Source organism: Sciurus vulgaris (genome assembly GCF_902686455.1).
Source record: "Sciurus vulgaris genome assembly, chromosome: 5".
NCBI classification, from domain to species: domain Eukaryota; kingdom Metazoa; phylum Chordata; class Mammalia; order Rodentia; family Sciuridae; genus Sciurus; species Sciurus vulgaris.
The window spans coordinates 94,422,328-94,438,988 of NC_136465.1; the positions used below are offsets into that span (position 1 = coordinate 94,422,328).

The window sequence follows — 16,661 nt, forward strand, 5'->3', positions numbered from 1 at the left end:
GAAAAAAATAAGAAAACCTATTTGGAAGAAGACAAGGGTATGGCCAAGGGACCATCTGAAAAGGAATTTAGTACTAATAGGTTGTTTAAATCAGCTTTTTAACCACAGTGACCCAAAGACCTGAAAAGAACAACAAAAAGGAGGAAAAGTTTACTTAGGTCTCATGGTTTCAGGGGTCTCAGTTCATAAATGGCCAGCTCTATTCCTCAGGGCTCAAGGTAAGGCAGAACAACATGGCAGACAGGTATGGCAAAAGAAAACAGCTGCGATTATGGCACTAGGAAGCTGAGAGAGAGAGACTCCACTGGCCAGGGCTAAATATATACCCTGGTCATACCCCCAATGACTCCAGCCACAGCCTACTTGCCTATCGTCACCACCCAGTTAATCCCTATCAGGGGATAAATGCACTGATTAGGTTAGGACTCTCACAACCTAATCATTTCACCTCTAAACATTCTTGCATTGTCTCACACGTGAGCTTTGGGGGGACACCTAATATCTAAACCATAAAACAGAACATATTTAGTTAGCCATCTAAACAGAAGGAGGACCTATTTTCCAACACAGTGGGAGAATGACCCTGAAGGCATTTAACCCTATTGAAAGCTGCTCCTCACATCACAGACCTAGAGCTCAAGGACATGGGGGCAAGTGGGGAGAAGATTTCAAAGGCGATGCACTGCCTTACATCTGGGGCTTTGCTCCCTAAACATAGTCACCAGACTCCCTGGCTGCTCCATGTGTGACTCTAGTGGCCCCAAGCAAAGTTGTGGGGGCCTCTCTGTCTTCACCTGGATTTCAAATGACCTGGAGAATGATGTGGCCCAAGCAGAGAACTACCTCAGAAGCAGCACCACTGCAGAGTCCTTACTAGGACAATGCCCAACAGAGATGTGGGCAGGGCCACTTTTCCCCACCCCTAACTGGTGTGCTTTCTGCCCAGGAGAGCTGCAGCATGGGCTGCTCCCAGCTGTGCTCCCCAAAGCCTTGAAGGCAGGCAAACCCACAGGGGTGGGATCACAGCCTTGATGGCCTGGAATGCACAGTCCTGAGCAGTTCTGGACTTCCTTGGGAACTTTCACTCTGTTCTTCTCTCCTATTTCTCCCATTTTACATGGGAAGGTCTGTCCTATACCTGTCCCACCTTTGCATTTTGGAAGTACCTAACATGTCTAAATTCACAGGTTCACAGCTGGGAAATAGTTTACCTAAGAATGTATAACTTGAGTCTGGCCCATCCATATCTGATATAGATGTTGTTTAGATGAGACCTGGACCTTTAAGATTTCTGAATTGATGTGTGAAGAGCTGACTTATAGGGCTGTTGGGTTGGAAACAATGTATTTTGCATGTGAGAAGAACAGAAATTGGGGAGTGGGGTCAGAATGCTATGGTCTGAACATTTATGGTTCCTCAAAATTCATATGTTGAAATCCTCATCCCCAAGGTGGTATACAGGAAGAAATCTTTGGAAGGTAATGAGATCATAAAGGTGAAGCCCTCACAAATGGGATTAGTATCTTTAGAAAAGAGGACTGAGAGACCACTTGGCACTTTTACTACGTGAGGACATAGCAAGAAGGTGCAACCCAAGAACCAGGAAGCAGGTCCTCACCAGACACTCAATCTGCTGGTGCCATGATCTTGGACTTTCCAGTCTCCAGAACTGTGACAAATAAATACTTGTTGTTTATAAGTTGTCCAATTTATGCTATGTTTGTTATAGTAGCCCAAATAGACTAAGAGCCTGCCTAAAAGTTTCAACTAGTGTTAAGCAAGGTCACAAGCCCATTCCCAGGCAACCCACAAGGACATAAAGGCTCAGCCCCTCACCCTAAGAGACAATTAGGAGGGGACATTCCAACTTCAAAGCTCCCAGGATCTCCACAAAGATTGAGTGTTGGTCAGCTTTGCTTCACTGTGACCAAAATATCTGACGAGGATGACTTGGAAGAGGAAACATTTATTTGGGCTTATGGTTTCACAGATTTAGTCCATGCTGGGCCAACTCCATTGCTCTGAGCCCAATGTGAGGCAGCACATCATGGCACAAAGGCAGAGGCAGGCAAAAGTTGTCAGTTCGCAGCATCCAGAAGCAGAGAAAGGGATGAAGCAAGGGACCTGCAGGGAAGATGAGTTCTTCCAGGGCATGCCTCCAGTGACCCACCTCCTCTAGCATGCCAGTCAGCCAGTCCATTCAAACTAGGATGACTGGTTAGGTTACAGATCCCACAATCAAATATTTTCACCTCTCAACACTCCTGCATTACCAGGAGTTTTGAGCAGACACCTCATATCCAAACCATAAAAGACTGCATCACAACCCACTTCCTCCCTTGGTCCAATCCTGCTTCTTTCCCTTCCTTTCCACTGGTGTTGATCCCCAGTAAGTCACCTTCATGATCATCTCTGTCTCAGTCTGCTTCCCAGGGAGCACAGCTGGCAATAGGTAATGCTGAAGCTGCTGAGGGACAGTTGCTACTGCTGCTGCTGCTGCTGCTACTACTGTTGTTTTTAATTCAGCGGAAGGATTTCAAGGCATTCTGAGAAGAATGTGTTCATCTGATACAATACACGCATACACAAAGGTGCAAGAAAAACCCCAACTCTGTGGATGAGACTGTGGGTGAGAAGCCCTGCCTCTTAGAGGCTACAATTTCCTTTGATAGAAGTATATTATTTGGATGCAGAGAAGGTATGGAGAGCAGAGAAAAATGAATCGGAGGGAAGTAGGTATGAAGAAAAAGGTCCACAGTAGAGCTGAGACAGCTCTGCTGGAAGCAAAAGGGACTTTGCTGAAAGCAGAGAGATGAGAGTGGACAGGTGGAATGGAGCATCTGAAGGAGAATAATGATGATAGGGAAGAATGGTGTTAGGAAAAATTAGGTCCAGAAACCAATAAGAGACGTTCAAATGACAAATGGTTCTTGTGGTATCTTCTCCTTGCAAATAAGCCTTGCTAATACTTCACTGTGAACTCTACTGCAAACTCAAAGGGAAGTCAGACGAAAGGAAGTCAGATGAAAAATTAAAAGGAGATGAACACATTTCAAGTGAAGCCAGCTTCTACTTGAGATATTTGCTCTGTAGTTTGCACTAAATCTTTTTCTGTTCTTTCTCATCCCCCATCTCCACATATGTACCTCTTCTCACCTAACACCTAGCACCCAGGTAAATCAGTCTGTCTCTCTCTCTCTCTCTCTTTCCTAGAACCCAGGTAAGTGTGTCCCTCTCTCTCTCTCTCTCTCTCTCTCTCTCTCTCTCTCTCTCTCTCTCTCGCTCTCGCTCTCTCTCTCTCTCTCTCTCTCTCTCTCTCTCTCTCTCTCTCTCTCTCTCTCTCTCTCTCTCTCTCTCTCATGTTCTCTCTTGCTCTCTCACTAAGACACTCTAAATATTTTGAGTGAACCTTCTGGCTTTGAGGCATTCTAGCTGCTGTCTCTACAAAGAATAATCACCACTGTTAACCAGAAAATAGGCTTCATGGATATTTACTAAAAAAGAGTGTTTTGTGACTCCCATTAAAAAGAATACCACTCAAAGAATGAAGAAATGAATCAAAGAATCAGTTTTGAACTGAAAGAGACTGTAAAGCTCATATTTAGACTAACCTCATAATTTTATAAAGAAGGAAACTATTTTCTGGCAGACTTTTTTGTCTGCAAATATTTTCTTCTTTTCCCACCCATATAACAGTATTAAAAATGTTTCTGCTCCGCCTTACATCTCAATTTCCCTTCTCCTTTTTTACAGCAATGATGCTGCCAGAAAAAGTTTTCAAGGTGGATCATGTAAAGTCTCTGCCAAGACAAAAAAAAAAAAAATGTTTAATTGAAGAAGTAGTTGGTTCTTTGCCACTAGATGGAAAGTTTGCATACCTCTTACTCTCTTCCCTAAATCTCTGAGGTAAGGGGTACTCCTGGACACACATATATTCAAAATGTCCCTCACTACCCTCTCTCCTTATCTCTCCCTAGCGTGGGTTGGGCCCACAGGGCTATAAATCAATGCAGTTCTAATTCTTTCAGGGCAGAAGGATAATTTCAGGCTGTTGTGGTTGCTTGTATCTTATTCTCTAAGACCAAATGCATTTCATCTCCAAACCAGAAGCCTCAAAGGAAAGGAAATCCTACAAGTAATGGAATTCTCCATTGATTGTTTGTAGTGATTTCTCACTTCCAACATCATAAAGTGTATGCCAACAAAAGACATTATCTGGTTACTGACTGGGAAGAGGTCCACATTTCCGAGTTGAACTATGGAAATTCCCAAGAATTTGGAGTTGTGAAAAAGCAAAATGATAGATGATAAAAAGAAACTGTTCAGTTCTTATTCAGCCTTTTGGTAGTTTTCTATGATCTATTGCCTTGTTGAATTATGGCGAGTTCAAGGACAGGAAAACAACTGTAAAATGAGACAACAATGGTATCTAGACACCCTAACTAGGCCCAAGGTTTACTCAGTGGTGAAGACCCCATTGCTCCATGTAGAAGGTTTCAATTAAACTCGAGTCTCATTCCAAAAACAAACACAGAAAATTAGAATACGAACAGGATATCTAAAAAACAAACTATACCCAAGCCATTTCCAAGGCTGTGTCACGTTCTCTCCTCTAACCACATATATTTTCAAATAGAGATGATTCCTACTCTTAGAATTCAGCATTACTACACACCATGAGGCTCATTAGGAGAATGTGTAAGTGGGATTCACATTTGTCTCCAACCAGCTAAACAACTCTCTAATAGAAGAAAAGGTATTTACCCTGTTGTTTAAGGGGAGAAAAACTGATCTTCAATCATTAGAAGTAAAATCTTTGGATTGTATGTACTTTGGCAAGCACAAAAAAATTGTTTAATTTTAAAACTGCAATGTGTGCAAAGAATACCCAAAATATCCAATTTATCAGCCGGTATGTAGGTTAGTTTTTAACTTCTATACATGACAAAGAAGAGCACTGCTTGACATAATCCTTCAACCCAAAAGATCAATTACACTGAATGGTGCCTGTGCATTTTAAATCACTGAAAGCAAATGATAGGTATTAGGCAAAGCAAATTGACTCAACAACATAGCTTGCTGAGAGTGAATGCATTTGTTTGAAAACAATATTTCTTTTCTTAAGTGAGTACACAGCCAAGGAAACAGATTGGATTGATAGTTCTGAAGATTAGATCTCCTGTTTCATTACAGAGAAGGCCAGGGCAGTGCCAGCTCCCTGTGTCTCCATGTGGGCATGCCTCAATAATTTTCTGAATGGACCACCTCTAGGGCACAAAAATGAAAGCTGTTCTGAGTCTAGCAACTTCTGCTGAGCATGCCAACTACACACCACAGCAATGGTGAGCAGCCACAGCCTGGGAGCTGGACTTGGACCCCCAACAAGTGCTACACTAAGGACAGCTCAAGTGACACTGAGGGGTCTGCAATGTCAACCAAAGACCCAGGAGAGCAAAACTTCTGTAACTGCCACTTTCCAAGCCAGACATCCCCACCTCCTCAAATGCTAATCACTGATATCCAAGCCTCCAGGATTTCCCAGAAAAGCAAACGAATGCTGCGCATGCACAGCCTATTTAAGACTGGCGCCACTGAGGCTGGCACAAAATGGAACTCCAGGAGCTGAAAACCTTTCCTACGCATGCCTCTTCTGCTCCCCTGCATCTGACCTGCCAAATAACTGCCAAACACATTTCTCTGCATGGCCAACCCCAACTGTACTGAAGGAGAATCAGTAAGGAGTGAGTAAAAAGGACCAAAAAGACCCAGTGCTACTGCACAAAACTCCAGACATTGTATGTGCATACAAAACTGTATGGTTTATTCAAAGGAATGGTTTTATCTAGCAATAATGTTTATAAAATGACTATTTTTTAAATTGCAGTTTGCAAATAACTTCTAATTGAAAGTTAAGTTTCATTAATATAGGAAAATACAATTTAAACCATTTAAAGGACAAAAAAGAGACAAAATGATGATACACTGGATATGGTAATGCAGCAGTGCTGCTGCAACTCCTACTAGCTGTCCTTTAACAAAGCTGTTCCTCCCCGCCACCTCCAGGTACTTTCCATAATCTGGGATTTTCTTTCTGGCAAGGACCTCTGTCTCACCCTGCACCACAAGATTTTTCCCATGCCTGACAATCTTGTCTCCACATTTGGAGATTCTAGAAATATATTCCCTCTTGTTTCTTTTGTTAAGAATTTATGGAGTCTACTAGAACTTTTGCTAGGATTTATAGTCTAATAGAACACAGCTATAATAACACACCTCCTGGTCGAGTTGTAAGGTAATTCTTTAAGCTTGACGTGTCACCTTGCATAAAATGAATCCTTTTCCTACCCAGATAATTAAGTTATTTACTTTATGTTGTTGTTGTTGTTGTTTTAAAAAACTTTCAAATTTATGGAAATAGCTGCAAGAACAGTACAAAGAAACCTGTACAAATAGACCCTGTGCCCAAATAAATTAGATTCACAGATTCTGCCACATTGGTGTGTGTCTGTCTCTCTTTCTACACACATACACACACACTCATACACTTTTCCTGCACTGTTTTAAGAGTTAGTTCCAGACATCATGACCTTTCAAACCTCAGCATGTACTTGCTAAAAACAAGTACCTTCTCTTATATAACCATAGCACAATTTAAAAATTCAGGGGTCGGGGAGATAGTTCAGTCAGTAGAGTGCTTGTCCAGGACCCTGAGTTCAATTCCCAACACAAAAAAAAAAAAAAAAAAAAAAAAAAAAAAATTCAGGAAATCTAAATGATACAGTACTACCACTAATAAAAATCATATTCACATTTTATCAATTATGCCACTGTTAAGGAACAGCAGATGAGGATGGTGGGAATACAAGGTTATGAAAATAATTATAGGCTGGAGATATAGCTCAGATGGTAGAGGATTTGCTTCACATGCACAAGGCCTTGGGTTCAATCCCCAACCCCACAAAAAATAAAATAAAAAGAAAGAAAACAATTCTATAAAATGGGTCCACTGTTCTGACCCCCACATGCTTTCTTTTCCGAGAAGCAATTTACCTGCAGCCCTGCCTGGCCTAAGTGGACAGAATATGTCACATTCCTCAGCAAACTACCTGTTCACTGCAGGAGAAATGTAGGCCCAAGATAATGTTGATGGGAGGAACCCAGGAGACTTTTGTGACCAGATCCTGAAACTCTGGGAGATTAGGACAGTTTCTCCTGACCATAAAATCTATAAGAATGGATGGTTAAAAATCCAGTTAGAACTGGTCAGAAAGGGCCAAGGTGACCTAGAGTTGTCATGACAGTGGGTACTTGAAAGTCTGATGTCACACTGCTGTCAGTCCAAAGTCAAGAGGTAGACCTGGGCGGTACTCTCTGGAAATTTCTTCAGGATCCCCAATAAAACTGGAGTGCAGGAGAGGCACACTGTCCCTCTCCTCTCTGAAAGGACTCACTTTCTCCCTTGAGAGTACCCCCTTTCCCTTTCCCTATTCCTTCAATAATCTCATTCCTGTTACTCTGAGTGACATTTCTGAAAACTTTCTGAATTGGTCACAAGAATCAGGGTTTGAAGAGGAGTCTTCATGCTGCCTCAGTTTCTCAGAAGGCCCCAGCTCCATAACACCCCTAGTACCTTCAACAGAGAACATCTGTCCTGATTCAAAACCCAATCCAGCATCCACAGGGCAGTTAGTGGTCATCTCAATTAATCTGGAGCACTTTCTCAGCCCTACTCTACCCTTTCATGATGCTGGCATTTTTGCCCACATTGGTATTTGTTGTCCACCAAACAGCCAAAGTGATCAGGTCACATCAAACCTTCTGAAGATTGCTCATTACTCAGAACAAAATCAGGCCCCTCCCTTGCCTATCTCCTCTGTATCACTGTCCTGCTTAACTGCTCATCACAGCATTATCGGTGTCACAGCATATATTTATTATCTGACAGCTTCTCCTAAGGGACAGGGGAGGAATTTTGTCTATTTATTCATTAATAGTCTTCTTTGTGGCTAAGGACTTTGCTTGTCTTATTACTGGTTAATTCCAGAGACTAGAACAGTGTTCACATGCAATGATGGCTCAAGATTCCTCTTGAGTAATTAATCAACAGTTCTCAGACTTAAGAAAGATGGTTAAGATATCCAGAAGTGAATGGGCTTCACTAGAAAAGATGAGAATTATTTTTTTTTAAAAGCCATATTAGTGCTGGGGGTATAGTTAAGTGGTAGCATATAGGCTCAGCAAGGGTGAGGCCCTGGGTTTAATTCCTAGCACCACAATAAAAGTTTACATGTCTTAGAGGGCAGACAAGACAGTGCAGAATGCAAACAAGATAAAAGCACATTTTCAGAGGGTAAAAAAAAGGTTCTTCTTTAGGATGAACCCCACATGCAATCTATAAGAACTGAAACCAAAAGTCAGGATCAATTCCTAGCTTTTTAAGAATGGTTTAGTTTAAACTGGAGATTGCCAACACATCATAACAGGAAGGCTCTGTTGATACAGATGTCTTGACTAGCACACACCCTCTGCAACTGCTAAGGGAGTCTCTCACTGGTGAGAATCAGGTGGCAGAATTAGGAGACCACCTGCACATCCCTGGCCTTCAACTGACCACTGCAGTTCTTGGTCTTTCCTTTGCTCTCATTCATACATTGTTCTCAGACTTTGATTTTTGTAAAATTTCAAACACACATAAAAATGAGAGAATAGTAAAGAAGGCTCCTATACACTTTCCTTTTTCCTCCATATGCTTTCATTACCCATCTCTCAGTCCCCCATGACTCCCTCAGAATATAAACGACAGGTAAGAGTTTCATTATGCTGTGTCTCAGACATTACCATTCAGGACACTATGTAGATTCAGGTTGCCTTCTACTTCCACAACGTTTCCTTAGACTTTCACTTTTTTTTTTAATTTTTATTTTTAGTCATAAATGGACACAACACCTTTATTGTATTTATTCATGTGGTGCTGAGGACCAAACCCAGTGCCTCATGCATGTGAGGCAAGCGCTCTACCACTGAGCCTCAACCCCACCCCTAGAATTTCATTTTAACTTGCACTCTGCCACACTGCTCTGTTTTTCTACTCCAGGGACTCCAGGTGTTCATGCAGTGGTTCCTCCTCACCTTCCTTCCATGCCCCTACTTTCTCTCTCACCCTTGTGGCTTATTTCTTTGTATCATCACCACTCTCTTCATTGTTCTCCTGACTTTTTTCAATGCCCCTTATTACATTTTCATTCAGATCTACTCTCCCTTGAACACCTTACAATTTGGGCTGTATTTCTGAAAATAAAATTCTATTTCTTTCCTGAGTTTGATCAATTTTCATTTTATTTTTTCCTGGTTTTTTTGGTCCATTTCTGACCTTGGTTTTTGAATTCCTGTTTCAAAGTGTTTATCACAGCCTAATGTTTGCTTGAAGAAATTTAATTCCGCTTGGAGTGCCACGTTACAACATTCTTCTACTTCCTGGTTGCTTTTCAATAAGGAATTGCCATCAACTGACATGCTCTGATTTCCATTCTCTTTGGGTCTTGCGGTCACTTCGTACAGGTGGACACTGATGACATCTATACATTGTGTGAGCAGGCTGACAATAGAAACTGGTTCACACTATCTCTGCTTCAAGTGCTCCCTCTCCTGTCAGAGTCTTGAAGTGCAGTTTTTTAAAGTGGCTTCCAAGGGTGGGGGGCAATAAAGGAGGTTTATGTCTTTCAACTTCTTGGTTTTCTTTTATCATGTAGTATTCTAGGTGTCCCCATCTTGCTTCCTTTCCTTTCATATATAAGACTACAAAAGATGCTTCTCCCCACTTCTAAGCTCATTCATCCCTAGAAGCTCCATAACTGCTACCTGTATACTTTTAAGTTCCTTTTTCTTTAGTCAGTGCTCATATCTACTGAATATTTTTTCAGTATTTTCATACCTTCTCTTTCCAAGGGTGATTTTCACACAATGCCTTCTTGTCTCTTTTGGTTTTTCCAGAGACCCTGACGGTGGCCTGTAATGGGAGCTCATGAGGTAACTCTACTGAAAATTAATGTTTATTTTTCTACTTACAGTAACTAAAGTTTGTACTGTCTGCTGGCCTCTAGTGCTGTTGAAGGTGAAGGATTTATGTGATTTAATTTGCTTCTTATTGATCTGTACAGTTTTTTGGAAGATGTAAAAGGGATTGAGATTTAGACAGCAGCAATTAATTACTTCAGCTTATCTGTAAGTACCTCATTTATAATTCTTAATTAGATATTTCTTCCTAATGTCTGAAATTAGGTTTCTGGCTCTACCTTTTCCTCCTGCAGTGGCTATTTCAAGGGATACTACTGCTTCAGGTCTGAGGCACCTCTTCCCTAGTTGGGGGACATCACGGTTGCTGCCTGCTCATGGCGGTGCTTCTCACTAGGCACTACTCTTGGCCACAGGACACTGCCTTACCCAATGCTACACACCCTGCTCCAAGATGAAGCCAGCAGCCAATGGCTGGCTGATACTAAGATAGAAATTGGGCTCCTGGCCTTAATCTGTTACAACCTCAAAAAGCCATCCAGCTCAAAGTCACCTACAGGCTCAGCTGAGGTCTCTGCCATATCTGAAGTGCACACTTGTCTGCCCAACCCTACCTTCCTCACTTCCTCACAGGTGTATATCCTGAGAACACTCCTTCATAAGCCTCCCACAAACAGTTCTCCAACTCAGGGCACTTTCAGTATTTGACCTAAGGCAATCACTCTCATAAAAATGTTTATTGAATTATGAGACAGCCACTGTTGAGGTCTACTGAACATATTGTATATGTTCACTTTCTTCTCATAAGAAAACTCTGAGTAAAATACTATAATTCTATAATTATCACTTTCTATCTCAGGGAAGAAAATAAAATCAAAGAGAAAATAAGTAACTTGTATAAGTTATAATGCCACAGGCAGGATATGAACCCAGGTCTTCTGCCTCCAGAGTCATTCTCCTCTACTTCACCCACTGCCGCCCACTCTGGCTGTGCACTCAGCCTGCCCTAGGAGGACCTAAGCCAGTCCCTCTTTGCATCTGTCCACACTCTGCTCTGAAGCCTATGACACATACTGCAAAGATCACAAAGAGTGAGAGACTATTATTCTTTAAATATATAACATTTTCACTAGTGGACTGGTGAATAACATTCATTGCTAATGATGGAATCTGATCTTGTGAATTTGTCTTTCAAAAGGTTAGCATTAAAAACAAAGAGGTAAGCTTGTGAACCCCCTATTACTACTCTGCCCTGTTTCAGGATACACATTCTGTACGCATATATGAGTAGGTATATGTTATTGACCACTTCTCTATAGATTTTTTTTTATTTTACTTACATGTAATAAAAATATTATATTTCTCAGTTCTTACCTCCATCTTGAAATTTGCTTAATCTTTCAAAATATGATGACATGGGGGCCTGTACAATATCTAGGATGGCCAGAAGTGTTCTTGTCAGCCTTAATAACTCACTGAAACTATAAAATCCAAAGTATATAAGATTCCGAGCCAGGTGAACCACCTTAACAAAAGGGGGATGGTAAAGAAGGCAGAAAGGAAAGGAACATTAGGAACACTGGCATTTTAACATCTAAATTAGTTCAGATATTCCTAAACTTCCTAATTCTTTAATATCTAGGAATTAAAATCCCTGTAAAAGCAAACCTTAAACTTTGATTTATTTTGAATTATTTATTATTTATTTTATTATCTATTTGAATTATTTACTCTTTATTGAATATTACCTCATTTAAGTCAGTAGGATATCACTTAATAAAAGGTTAAATTAATTACTTCAATAAATAAATATTACCCATGAAATTTGTCCATAAACACAAGTTCCCTACTCTGCTTCTGTATATATGGGATACTATGGCCCCACTGTACAAGGTCCTCTCACATTGTACAGGTTGGTCTCTGACCAACAGAATTCATCAGTGTGATGGTATGTCACTCCCAAGATTAGATGATAAAAGACTGCAACTTCCAACTTGGAGTCCCTCTTTCTCATAACTTGCCCTGAGGGAGCCAGGTGACATGTCATGGGTATAATAAGCCCCCAGAAAGTCCCATGTGGCAAGAGGCTGAGATGTCTGGTCAAGGCCAGCAAGAAAGGTATAGTCACCAACAATCATGCAGGTAAGTTTAGAAGCAGACTGTCTTGCTGAGATGGCAGCAATCTTGGTCAATGGCTTGACTGCTACCTCTTGAGAGACCCTGAGCCAGAACTACCCAGCCAGGGTACTTCCAGGCTCCTGACCCATAGAAACTGTAAAATAATACAAGTTTTTGCTTTAGGCTCCTATATTTGGAGGTAATATGTCACACATCAATAGGTAGCTAATACATTAGGTATCAAGTAATAGCATCCTTTCTCTAGGTTTGTCTTTATATCCCAAAAGGATGTTACAACCGGAGGCATTTCAATTCAGTTAAATAAGCTTTAAAAAATCACCTCTATAAAAATGAGAGGAGGAAAAAAAGCATACAAACATAAAGTATAAAAAAGTATTTTCATTTATAACTGTAACAAAGATTACATATTCAAAAAAACTCAAGGAAAACAGTAATTAATAGATATTAAAGTATTTTAATATCTCATCAAAGCCCGATCTATATTTTATCAATGCAGAGAATTACGCCTTCATGAACTAAACTATTCAATTACTAAAATATTCTAAATTTCAGAGGGAAAAAACCTTTGATACTTAACGTATTTAATTTTTGACAGAGAACATTTAATTACTTCATGAGTCACCATTTAAAAATACCTCAAATGTTAGTTTGTTTTTTTCTTTATCCCCAAAAGGAAAGGGCTGATTTACAACTTCTTTCAAGTATTCCTCAACAAATTCCATCGTTAGTGCAAATTTCCTCTTCATATCATTTCTCGAAGAGTCTGTTATAGAATCATATCTGGAAAGACAGAAAAAAGATGAGCCAAGTTAAATTGATCTTAATCATTTAAAAACAGGAAAACTACATACTTTAACTTCTGGGCTTACCAATCTTGATGAGTCAATTAACCTACCCAGGTGTCGTGCTCACATCTATAAAATGGGGTCATTGTGAAATGAGAGAGAATACATGCAAAGCACTTAAATCAGAATCAACCATAATATTAACCTCTTATCAAATCATTATTCTTATTATATCTGTATTTTGGCTTCCAAAAGGATAATTCTATTATTGCTAAAAATTGTCATTTTATTCTCAAAAAAACGTATCTAACACGCCTCTAATCCCAGCAGCTCGGATGGCCCAGACAGGGGGATTCCAAGTTCAAAGCCTGTCTCAGCTACTTAGCAAGACCCTGTCTCAAAAAATAAAATATAAAAAGGGCTGGGGATGTGGCTCAGTAATTAAGTGCTGCTAGGTTCAATCCCTGGTACCAAAAAAAATAAATAAATAAAAAATCTCATTTGCACTTGGAAGATGAATAATCTTAGAACACACAACTGCCTTTCTATTTTATTTCATCTTAAAATTTAAGACATTTGATTTTGAGTTCATCTGCTAAATTTAAAGTCTTGAGAAATGTTTCCAAACGTACTCATGAATCGTAATCTTTGTGGGAATTTCCGTCCAGAGCCTGGCATAGCGAACAGGCACCACAGACTCCTGGGGGTCTCGGTCAACGTGCATGTGGAGCATGAGGCGACAAAAAGATGCCCGCAGGTCAAATGGCAGGCTCTCATCCGACACACACCGCAGGATCAGATCTACAGAGAGCTGTGTAGAAATCTGGTTTATGGCCAGATACTGGCGATCCAAGCACATCCTCGCAAAGAGGTTTAGCTGGTACCTTAAAAATATTAGACATATTACATTATGTATTTTATCTTGATAAAGCTCTTAAACTTCATAGTAAAACTCGGTGTCTATTTTTATGATCTTTTGTATTTCTCCAAGTGTTTGTGATACTGAGTCAAATTCTTTCTGCCTCTTTATTATAATTTCTCTTCTTTGTTCCAGTCATGTATGTCTGGTGGAGGGTGTCCCTGTGCTCCCGGTTTCCTGGGATTACAAAGACACCAGGCTGGAAGGCCACAGACCACAGGCCATATGACGCTATCTTGCCCCATCCCCAGCCTCACTTAGCTGAGTGCTCTAGGATCTATATGCTAAGTTTGCTCCCTCGGTTCCCAAGTCAAACGTGATTATTCCAAATGGTGTTAGTACTTGGATTCATCAGCCTCTGAGATGAAGATTCAACTGTGGGTTTTGTTGCTGTAGCTAAAGCCCAGGTCAGCGGGTATTACAAAAGCACTATATACTAAACTACTGCTTGTTCTCCTCTGTGGCCAGTCCACAGGCAGATCAGTGTCCTCAGCGCCCCGTCCACTGCTCTCTTAATCTGTGCCCTGGGTCCTAACTTGTCTCTCCTTTGTCCCCATTCTATTTATAACAGAAAGAAACCTTCCAGAATTTCCAAAGTAGAAAAAACTCAGGAAATAGAAAGTAGTATACATGGAAAACAGATGTCAACTTTCGTTTTGTCCTAAGCTTTTCTGCTACCCTAGTTCTGGGATGACTTTTTAAATCTCCTTTTCACACATACCTAACTTTCAGAGGTTTCAGAGAATCTACTCTCAATGAAAATGTGAGCTACGGAATTATGACTCTATAGTACTTCACCTATAGTAGGTAAGAACTTCCAAGTCAGCTTTGGTGCCTTCCTTTGCTTCCTGAGCTAGGTGCCGTATAGCTTTGCCATGAGGTTCCTTGTTGCTGTCAATCCAGTAGAGCCAAACTTCTTCATCATCAATGTCATCTGGTAGGATGGAGTTCTCCATGGGGTTGTCTATTTGCATGGAGACCAGCCTTGAAATCAGTAAGATGCAAAAATCTATCAGGAGGCACACTTACAACTATGATTTAAAAAAAAAAAAAAAAAAACAAAACTGTAGAGCTTATAAAAATAATGAATAGAAAAAAATGCCTCCCTTATCTGCCTTACTTAGTTTGGATGAGAATGTCAGCATTGCCAGGACTCAACATAAATTTACAGATGAGTTCTTGAGTGACAGGGATAGCAGTGGTGTTAGACACACACAGATCTGACAGATAATCCAAAAATCTAGCAAGAGGAAAAAATTAAATTGAACATGAAGACAAAGCATTTTATAAAATCATCACAATAAAAATATAATTTGGAATTAACAAGAAATTTATTTTTATATTTTTCATACTTCTTCCATGTGACATTTTTCATACATTTTCCATGTGTGGCTTCTCTATTGCATCATTAGAAACAAATTAAACATTCCAGTCTTTTTATTTAATACACACCTTGTTTCAAAAAGGATATGTTTGCTTCTATTTATGTGATGACATTCATTCCTCAGCATGGTGACTTATGTTTATAAAATCATTTATCTGCCCTAAAGTCAGAGTCCCCAGAATTGAGTATCGAAACAAAAGCAGATCAAAGCTAATGGTTGTACTGAGTAAAACAGGACTATAGCACATGCTTCATGGAACTGACCATGGCCTGGTCCAGTGAGAGGACCAGTTCTACTTTCTAGGATTTATTTACTATACTACTTAGTTAAGAAAACATTGCCAATGTTGTCTCTGTGTTCATTTCTTCCTGGTGAAACAGCATGGTAAAATCAAAGCAGAGGCAGAAACCCTAGATTTACTTCACATTCTATTCTGATCAGGATATTCTTGGGCATTTTACTCTTTAGGCTTCTATTTTCTCATTTCTAAAATGTGGATAATATAGCTCAGTGGTAGAGCATGTGCATTGGATGAGTGAAACCCTGGATTTAATTCTCAAGACAAAAAAATAAAAATAAAATGTGGATAATAAAAGATAACCAGTATTCTTCATGAGAATGTGCAAGATTTAAATGAGATGATGTATATGAATATATTTTGAAAGCTATATATAAATTACCAGAGGGAAAATTCAGTACATTAAATTACAAGCCTAGTTCTGGGGATGTAGCTCAGTGGCACAGCAGTTGCCCAGCATGTGCAAGGCCCTGGGTTCAAGGCTCAGCGTGGCAAAAACAAACAAATATAAGTTTCTAAAGGGCTTGGATCTCCAACAAAGAAATAACTATTATACATAATTATATAGCAATATACCCAACAGAGTTTATCCAGGAAAATTAGTGCAACCAAAGAATTCTAACTTTTAAAATTTCTAAAAATAAAACCAAAAGCCACAGTCCCCACTAGAAAAGAACACTATATGAACCACTTCAAACCTCGGCTCCCGGTTCCTCCTGAGTAAGCTGACAAATGTCTCTATTTCTTTTGCTGTGATATGTTTCTCTAGTAGTTTTCTGTTGTTGTGCAACAAAGCTGTGATAGTATCTTCTGCCAAAATATCATAGCCAATCTGGGACTGCATGACACAGAAATTCTTAGCAATATACTCCTGCAAAGAAGAAAGACTGTCAGAATATGCTGCTGCCATACAGCTCAGAAATCGGAGTCCTAGTAGGGCCAGCAACATCAGTAATTAATTCACAACAGAAACTCACTAAAAGTTTTGTCAAAAAAGAAGCAAGTAAATATTTCTTCAAAAAGTAGAGCTTTTTGAGTAAGGAAATTAAAACATCAGTATATATATAATTTAAATCATGACAAAAATTATATTGCTAAAATTATTTTTAATATGGATATTTACA

General features: G+C 39.8%; 1 protein-coding gene across 2 annotated transcripts in view; it reads right to left on the reverse strand.

Annotated features, from left to right (window-relative positions):
- Positions 1–16,661, reverse strand: part of ITPR2 (inositol 1,4,5-trisphosphate receptor type 2) — a 525,070-nt gene that overhangs the window by 297,699 nt on the left and 210,710 nt on the right. For both annotated transcript variants that reach the window (XM_079139251.1, XM_079139250.1), the window contains 6 exons: positions 16,236–16,408; positions 14,975–15,094; positions 14,653–14,838; positions 13,568–13,819; positions 12,786–12,930; positions 11,386–11,536 (listed from right to left, as the gene is read on the reverse strand). In XM_079139251.1, coding sequence (XP_078995377.1) covers positions 11,386–11,536; positions 12,786–12,930; positions 13,568–13,819; positions 14,653–14,838; positions 14,975–15,094; positions 16,236–16,408 — 1,027 coding nt within the window. The remainder of the gene's footprint in view (positions 1–11,385; positions 11,537–12,785; positions 12,931–13,567; positions 13,820–14,652; positions 14,839–14,974; positions 15,095–16,235; positions 16,409–16,661) is intronic.